This window comes from Elephantulus edwardii, unplaced genomic scaffold, assembly GCF_000299155.1.
Source record: "Elephantulus edwardii isolate Elephantulus edwardi_28Jun2011 unplaced genomic scaffold, EleEdw1.0 scaffold00030, whole genome shotgun sequence".
Taxonomy (NCBI): domain Eukaryota; kingdom Metazoa; phylum Chordata; class Mammalia; order Macroscelidea; family Macroscelididae; genus Elephantulus; species Elephantulus edwardii.
The window spans coordinates 18,737,226-18,746,705 of record NW_006399780.1 but is presented as its reverse complement, the minus strand read 5'-3'; the positions used below and the strand labels follow the sequence as shown (position 1 = coordinate 18,746,705).

The 9,480-nt window shown below is 39.5% G+C and overlaps 1 protein-coding gene across 1 annotated transcript in view; it reads left to right on the top strand.

The window, feature by feature from the left end:
- Positions 1-9,480, top strand: part of ATF7 (activating transcription factor 7) — a 159,957-nt gene that overhangs the window by 132,306 nt on the left and 18,171 nt on the right. The window contains exons 5-9 of the mRNA XM_006883907.1: positions 2,371-2,508; positions 5,658-5,815; positions 6,791-6,890; positions 7,412-7,525; positions 8,120-8,269. Of these exons, the coding sequence (XP_006883969.1) occupies positions 2,371-2,508; positions 5,658-5,815; positions 6,791-6,890; positions 7,412-7,525; positions 8,120-8,269 (660 nt within the window). The remainder of the gene's footprint in view (positions 1-2,370; positions 2,509-5,657; positions 5,816-6,790; positions 6,891-7,411; positions 7,526-8,119; positions 8,270-9,480) is intronic.

Below are 9,480 nucleotides of genomic sequence, written 5' to 3'. Positions count from 1 at the left end.
CAACCCTCATTGCATACTCCTACGATAAAAATAATGCCCTAAAATATAATACTTTTAGACTATCTTCAAATGTTTTAAAAGTTGTAAGAGAGGGGTGAGGTAACATCTGTTCTGTGTGACTCAAAGCTGAAAGTAAAACCACTAGGAAGAAGCTCTGTGTGGTCAATTACAGGTAGGCTACTTAGTGGAGATACTATATGGTGGATTTGAACATTAGACGTCTTTATAATCCTGAAGTACTAGAATTCTAATTTTAGCCTTTAGCCAATCCCTTAGTCTAGAAGAAAATAGCAGAATCAAAAGAAGATTGTCTCCATAGAGTTAGAAGATTTCTGGTAGGGAGAAGGAAATTGGAAAGATCAAAGTTTCATTTTCTTCACAAATCAGAATAAGGGTTTAAACAATTATTTCCGATTTTTATTTGTGTTCCTTAATAATTCAGAAAAGATTTCAAGTTCATATTCCAAAATATAAGTACATTCACAGTTTGTTTCTCATAATTGCATAAGTACAAGGAGACATAGAGCATCTTATCAAAATACAGAAAAAAATTGAGACATACTAAATTTTCTAGTGGAGTTCTTTCCTTGTATGGGGAGGTAACAGGTAAATGATGACATTTGTATGTGATTTTTTTTTTCTTTAAATTGTAAGAAACAAGATAAAGTGCACTTATCTTTGGAATTCTTTCTTTTCATCTAACACTGAGCTAACAAAAAGTAGAGAAATGCAATGACATATATTTGTAGAGCTTTCAAATGGCAGAACTAGCCAGTCTCTCATTACTTTTTTCCTTTAGAGACCAAAGTCTCTCATCACTCAGTTGCTACAATCTAAATAGTATTTTCTTTCACAGCCTCCTTACCTCATCTCCCCTGTCATTTTCTTCCTCCCTCAAAACAAAGAAATTAACCCACTTGTTTCAACCAAAATCTGAGGAATTTTATATCAAATGCATTGTAGGCAAATTCAAGAAAGTTAGCATCCCCTCAAAGGCTTGAAATCTTTCTCACTGCTATTTAAGCTCACTTGACACTCCTGGGAGGCTGGTTCATATCTGGCATTCCTGTTCTGGTTCATATCTGGCATTCCTGTTCTGGTTCATATCTGGCATTCCTGTTCACATTGGTATCCTTTGGTGTTTCTTCTTGCCTTTACCCTTCCTTGATGAGAGGTGAAGACTCAGTAGGAGATCATCTCCAGGAGTGAGTGTTTAGTGAGCTTGAAACTTTCCTGAACTACAGCTTTTCTTGGAGATGTCCCAAAGGGCTTTAAATCTATGGTTCTATTTACTTAGGGGCCATTTCCCCCTACTACTCTTTTGACTTAGCAGATTCTAGAATTAGCTAAATTGTGCCTGATATTTTAGTATAGAGGAAAAATTGAAGGCAGAAATAAAACATCTTTGCTGTCACTTCCTCCTCTCAGATTGGGGAGAAAGAACCATAACCACACAGATTCAACATTGTAGACAGGTTTGTTCACTCAACTACTGAGATTTCTAGGGATTAAAGTAGCAAGTAAACAGTTGGAAATAAACTCTTTCACCAAAAACCCAAGCTATGAGAAGAATAGAACAAAGAATCCACTTTGTCATGAATCTTCCTTTCTATCCTAGTGCCTTGTTTGGGCCATTATCTCAGATGGTTTATTGTTCCATGCAACGCTGTTTATAGCACCACCGTGAGTTGATTTCACTACTACCAGAAAAGTATTCTTTTTCCTCTCTGGTTTTCTCCATTCCTGCTCCTGAAATCAAGTTCTCATTTTCTTCACTGAACAGCTGTTTATCTTCCCTTTTTTTTGTTTCCCCAAAACTCTGTCTGCCTGAAACTCCAAGCTTTTTGTGCTAGATCTTATAATAAAGTTCCTATCAGGCATTGGAAGTCCTCAGAAAATACTTTTACTATAATTTTTGCAGGACTTTTACAGCTAGTTTGTTTACTTCTGTTAACTGGATAGTATAGTCTTTCTGTTTGGCAGACAAAGTGTTCCTAGCCCTCCAACCACCACCAGCACTGGTTGGGAATAGGCAGGAACTTAAGAAATCATCTTACTTCGCTTAGAAGGAATAAATCAAAATATATAATCATATTTTGCATGAATTTAAGTTACTTTTTCCCCTCTTAGTTAAGTAGATTTTATCTCCATTTTATAGTTAGGGAAACTAAACCCCAGAAAAGTTAAAATTATTTGGCCAGAGTTTTATAGAAAACAGAGGATCTCCATTTCTTTTGCTTGTAGTTCAGTGCTTTAACCAAAGACTTAATCTCTTAAAAGCATATTCCTTCATTTTATAACTGAGAAGAGATAGGTTCAACCTTGAGATAGTCATGGGATTGAATTCTGCTCATTTCTCTTCTTTAACAGGCTGCTACTGGGCCCCTTGACATGTCTCTGCCTTCCACACCAGAAGTCAAAATCAAAGAAGAAGAACCTGTGGAGGTAGATTCATCCCCACCTGACAGTCCTGCATCTAGTCCCTCCTCCCCACCACTCAAGGAGAAGGTAACATTCTCTACCAAGAGTCATCACAAGTGTTAATTGATAAAACTACGTTTTGATTCATTAGTTTTATATGTACTACATTATACATGAGGCCTGATTGTGTTTGTTAAAATGTTAGTTACTTAGAAAATTTTTATGAATTTCACTGGCTTGTAATCCCTGCATTTCCATTTCTACATCTATATGGAAGAAAAATTAGTGTCAAAATAAGAATGCTTATTACAGTTGCATTCATAATAACCAGAAAATTGGGAAACAGCTCAGATGTCCTTCAAAAATAAAATTGATAAATTGTGGTATGTTTCTAAATTAAAAACCATATGACATTTTAAAAAGTTGAACTACTGACACACAAGCAATGTGGATGACTATCACAAGAATTTTTTTGAACAAAAATAAAAAGATAGGCACAGAAAGTACAGAACTCAACATTTTTTACTTCTTGTGAGGGAAAGGTATAGATTAGGAAAGAAGACATGAGAATTTCTAGGGTACTGGATGTATTGTGTATCTTGGATTTACATATGTAAAAAGCAACTTCAAGTTAGTAAAAATCATTAATTTTATAGTGTTTGTATATTGTTGTTGTTGTTGTTGTTATGTGCCGTCAGGTTGCTTGCAATTCATAGCAACCCTGTGTACAGCAGCTCTGAAGCCTGCTGTGTCCTGATCCAATTTCACTGATTCCAGCACACCAACCCCTCTTGCCTCAGTTACTCTATCAATCCATCTCACCCGGGGTCTTCCTCTCATGCACTGTCCCTCCACCCTCCCAAGTATGTCCTTCTCCAAGGACTTATCCCTCCTGGCTATATGCCCAAAGTATGTGAGACAGAACTAGCCACGTGCTCAAGAGCTTCAAAATCGTATCCTCTAAGGACAGACCTGGTTGCATCCTCTCCAAGACAGACCTGTTTGTTTTCTTGGTAGTCAGTGGTATGTTCAAGTTCCAGCACCACAACTCAAAGGCATCAATTATTCTTCTACCATCCTTAGTCATTGTCCAGTTCTCTGCATTGCCATGGCCTGTATTAAGCACACTTTAGTCTCTGCATAAAATTGTTGCTTTTCAGTACTTTGAAGAGGTCTCTTAACAGCAGATTTTTGCAGTGCAGTTCGTCTTTAGATATCCTGGCTGCTGGTGCCCAGAGTGTTGATTTTGGAGCCAAGCAAGCTGTAATTGTTAGCATCAATCTCTTCTCCATTCATCATGGTGCTACCCATCGACCCAGGCATGAGAATCTTTGTCTTCTTGATATTAAGCTTCGATCCATATTGAAGACTACAGTTGTTGACCTTCTGAAGCAAGTTCTTCAGGTCCTCCTCTGTTTCAGCAAGCAAGCAAGATTTGTGTCATCTGTGTAATGTAGGTTGTTGATGGTCTACCTCCAATTCTGATGCCACATTCCTCCTCAGTAAGCCCTATTCCCTGAATGATCTGATCTGCATAAAGATTGAAAAGATTGGGGAACTCTGGTGGCCTAGTGGCAAGAAGCTGCACTGCAATCCCAGAGGCGCACGGTTTGAATCCACCAGATGCTCTGCCGAGGAAGGAGGCGCAATCTCTTCCTGTACCAGTCAGATCTGATTTGACGGTACACACACACACACACACACACACACTCTAAAAAAAAATTTAAAAAAAAAGATATGGAGAGCCTTGCTAAAATACTGTGCATGCTTTATCTCATATAATCCTTAAAATGTCTTTTTTGTTTAAAAAAAAAGATATGGAGACCGAATGCATCCCTGACACACTCCTCTCCTGATTTTGAACCATACGGTGTTTCCTTGCTCTGTTTGTATATTAGACCTCAATTAAAAAGTGAAAAAGATTATTCAAGTAACAATCTGGAACAGGTTATACATTATGGAATGAAAAGGAGGATTAATCTGTATAAATTAGTAAATGAAAAATAAAATTAAAAAATGTACAGTTGTAAAAAGTGAAAAAGTTGTATAATCATGTTAAATATTAAACAGTAAAGTAAATATGTCTGTCTCTAGACATGTTCTGATGAGTCAAATGAACTATCTACCAAGATTCTTATTGTTATTATTTTTAAAGGAAACTTTATGAACTATTATTAAAATATAGTACATATGTAGAAAAGCACCTTAATTGTATGCATACAGCTCATTTTCACAAAATTAACCAGCTAATCAGTTACGCCTTTGTAACCAGCAGCCAGATCAAAAACCAAATATTGTAAGGGAGCTCTGGTGGCCTAGTGGCAAGGAGCTGTGTTGCAGTCCCGAAGGCATGTGGATCAAGCGGATGCTCTGCTGGAGAAGGAGGGGCAATCTCCTCCTGTTCCAGTCGGATCTGACTTGACGGTACACAACAAGGAGGAGGGGGAAAAAACCAACAAAAACCCAAATATTCTCAAAAGCTCCCTCATGCCCCCTTTCAATTTTAACTCCTCTGTGACTGACTTTTATGGATAGTACTTCATCTCCCTTTACTGCAGATTTGGTTTGATAACTTGTCTCAAAGCTATCCACTCCTTAAACATTACAAACATCTCATTTATTACCTCCCCTTTTTACTAGCAACTAGTTCCTAGAGTGTCTGGGGTCGCATTCGGGCCTAATAATGGCCACTAGCAATATAAAAAAATTAGCAATGGAAAACACTCTTTTATTATAATCATTATTCAAACTTAATTATTCTAACTGCAAAAACCTTCCTTTTTTTAATTTTTGAATTATCACCATTATACCTGCCTTTTTTACACTGCAAATCAGCAAACAGTCAGGAGTCAAGTTATAGGTGAGAACATCTAGATTGAAGAAAATTAGAGCAGTCTCTAGAATCTCTGTAGTACTACAGGAATAAGACAGGGTTTTGATCTGCTGTTCATAAGGTTGCCATGAGTTGTAGTTGACATGACAGCACCTTCCAGGAACAATAGTGTTTCTCCAAGATTTCAAGTTCTTTGCTAGCTGTAATCTTACTCAGTAATCAGTTCTGATTAAACTACAATTCCTCCTGATTGGGTAAGTGAGGTATATATATATAGGTCTGTGTGATCATGATTTACATGAGTTCCTTTAGTGCTCTTTCCATTAAATTTCTACTTGATTTTATTAACTCTGCAAGCATCCCCATAAAGCTGTGTGTGATTTATTGGTCTGTTCTCCCCTAGGAGGTTGTCCCAAAGCCTGTTGTGATCTCAACCCCAACACCTACCATCGTCCGCCCTGGCTCCCTGCCTCTCCACTTGGGCTATGATCCACTTCACCCAACCCTTCCCTCCCCAACCTCCGTCATAACCCAGGCTCCACCATCCAACAGGCAGCTGGGGTAAGTAAAGAAAAGAGGGAGAAACAGTGAAGCCTGAATCTCCTTCGTGAAACTATTTAATAAAACAAGTGTTGAAACTTCTAAATGCCTGGAGGGAAAGGACTCAGTGAGACACTGTCTCTGAAAATCATTTTACTTTCTCTCATAGATAGAATTTCCTTAAACTTTTTGTTAAATAATTAAGTATTTATTTGATAGTAATATTTCCTTAATTTGAGGCTTAATACTATTTTTTTATGTTAAAAGAAGAATATAATTTTAGAAAAGTCATAATGGTGGAGGCCTCATAAGTATATTTAGTTCTTAGTCTCACTCATATAGATGTATTTTTTTGCACTATTGATTGGGGGGCTGCAACTCATTAAGTCCTCTTTTTGGATCTGGTTTTCAGAGGCAGTAAATCACAGAAGAGACTACCCATTTTTCTCTGCAGAGCAGCTAGTGGATTCGAATTTTGTACTTTTGCAGCATAATTTTACAACTAAGCCATCAGAGCTCCCTATGCCATTAATAGGGATATTTATTTAATTATTCTAAATTCTAAGTGTGATTAGCCTTAGACATACTTACTCATTGCTGTCAGTCAGAACCAACTCATTGCTGAACCCTCCATTGGGTTTTTGAGGCAGTAAATTTCATGGGAGGCAGTTACTCCTATTAGAGAGGCTTGTGGATTTAAACCACCAGAGAAGTATGGTTTTGGGGTTTGTAGCACAACTCCATGTAGACTCTGCCACTACTACGTGGTATTTCTTAACTTGCAAAGTATAAAGATCTAGCCATTCTTTTTTCACCTATAAAGTAAAATAAGTAGTGTTCCTTGCTTTTGTCACTTTTATGAGAATATCAAATTTGCATTGTCACAATGCTGCCTTTATACTTTTCCTAACTAGAAAAGGTTGGAAAATCTGCTACAGTCGGTAGATCTATAGGAAAAATAGTCTGTATTAACATTTCACTTCATGTCTTCTCAAGGTCTCCCACTGGCTCCCTCCCTCTCGTCATGCATCTTGCTAATGGACAGACCATGCCTGTACTGCCAGGGCCACCAGTACAAATGCCTTCTGTTATATCGGTAAGCTCTGTAACTGGTAGAGGCCACCCTACCACACACAAATCCTAACCTTGTTCCTGAATGTTCTTAAGCACTCATGTACCCTAGGGAAATGTGGATCCTAATCAATATTAATTGAATATGACATACTTCCAAAATTTTTTGCTAATCTGGCAATATAGAACACTAGACAAAATGTCATCTGTTCTAACTAATTAGCTCCTGTTCTAGAAATTGATCTTGTAAGTCCACTGATTGGTTGATTCACTTGAAACTCAATACCTCTCAATTTGCGTATCGTGTTCCTAAAGATAGAGCCAAAGCCATTCTCATAAAAACTGTCAGAGCCCTGACGGATTAGATTCCCCACCCTGGGGTGCTCCGTGAGGGAGGTAATTCCCATATTGTCTCAGTATACTCCCAGAAACAGATTGCACAGAACAGACCCTGACATGCCAGTCTCACAAACTCTTCATTTTGGAAAGCTGTCCCCCGACCAGTCATATTATGTTCCTGTTTGGATTCTCTCTCCCTTGATCTAGCTGGCCAGACCTGTGTCCATGGTACCCAACATTCCTGGTATCCCTGGCCCACCACTTAACAGCAGTGGTTCTGTTTCTCCCTCTGGCCACCCAATGCCATCAGAAGCCAAAATGGTAAGTATATCCCAGCCTTGGGTAGTGTTTGTCCTTCTGAAAGAAGAATTAAAATAGATTTTTCAGGTGAGCTGAGCAAGGGAACCGACGCTGGTTCATGACTCCATCCTCCTTCTCCTACTTTAAGAGCCTGGTACGTAGATATGGCAGTGAAGAGAGACAGCACAGATTGTTTGGATTGGAACATTTGCAGTTTGAGTTCCAAGGTGACAGATGGAGGGTGGGTGGGCAGGCAGGGGAGCTGGCCAAGAGGTGAATAGCTGTGTAACCAGTACTTGGCCAGTTTCCAAGAGAGAGCTTTCATCTGGATTCTATTGCTTCAACACCACCACTGCCCCAACTGTGCCCAGGATTATAGCCAAGGAACAGAGTATGCATTTTAGGGATCCAGGTGCACATTCTCACTCCCTGCCATTTTCTTTTAAGAGAAAATTGGTGTGCAAATTTTAACTATTTGTAAGGTCATCATAAAATCTAAGTCCTCTCTTCTCACCCTTGACAGACAGTTTTGTTTGGGTTCCTGCCTGAATAGTTGTTCCACACCAAGAGATTCTTACTCTTGACAAACTATGTTTCCTTTTCTTTCCTTCACAGAGATTAAAAGCCACTCTAACCCAAGTCTCCTCAATCAATGGTGGCTGTGGAATGGTGGTGGGTACTGCCAGCACCATGGTGACAGCCCGTCCAGAGCAAAGCCAGATCCTCATTCAGCATCCTGATGCCCCATCGCCTGCCCAGCCACAGGTTAGTTGGGCCCTTAGAGAAATCAGCTCTGTCACCCTTAATCTTAATGTCATATGTGCTTTTCAGGTAGCAAAAAAAGTTAAGGAAGGATAGATTTTAGCTTTCTGACTGTGTTCCTGCTACATCAGTTCTTATTGACCATTCTTTATTTACTTGTATATTATGTGAAGACAGACTGAATAATACAGAACTGTCACAGAGGAGGTCTCTGTTTTAATGGGTTGTTTATAAAACCCCCACTAATGACAGCCCCTAGAGATAGTGAAGCAGTAGTTCCCTTCTGCTTTATTGAATTTTGCAGCTTTTCCTCTTGGAAAATAGCATTGATTCCATTTTAGTTACCACTTGTCACTTTCCTTCTCATTTTTCCTTTTTTTTCTCTATTTTCGCTCTTCTTTTGTCTATGAGTTATTTAGTCATCTGTGAGAGACTAGGAACCTGTCCTTTCCGTTTTCCCCATACTCCTTCCTCAGCATTTGTCTTACTCCTATGACAGGATAGGGAGCTCTGGTGGCTAGTGGTAAGAATTTGTACTGCAATTTCAAAGGCATGTGGTTCGAATCACCAGCTGCTCTGAAGGAGGAAGACAGGCGGTCTCCTCCCATGAGATCAACTACCTCTACTAGAGGGCCAGCGATGAGTCAATTTCATCTTGAGAGTAGACAACAACTATAACAGATACAACCACATAGGGATGGTTTTCACATATAGGATTATTGTCTTATGGTTTAGGAGATTAGTCAAGATGCTAGCTCTTGGGAAAGCTGTGTGTGTGTGTCTGTGTGTGTGTTGAAGGAAAGATCTTGTATCCTTCATCATGTGTAGGCTCTGCCTTCCCTAGAGACCTCCATATGACCTTCTCTGGTATCAAGGAGCTTCATGGCACAGATTGTTGTTATGTGCCGTCGAGTCGTTTGCGACTCATAGCGACCCTATGCACAACAGCCCTAAACCCTGCTTTATCCTGCACCAACCGCACTGCCTCTGACACACCCATCCCGATTACCCCAGCCACCGAATCAATCCATCTCACAGAAGGTCTTCCCCTCCTGCGCCTTCCCTCTACCCCCCCCAAGCATGATGTCCCTCTCCAAGGACCCGTCCCTCCTGGCAACATGTCCAAAGTATGTCAGACGAAGCCCCAAAATCCTTGCCTCCAAGGAGTAGCTTGGTTTAATCCTCTCCAAGATGAATCTGTTTGTTTTCCTAGC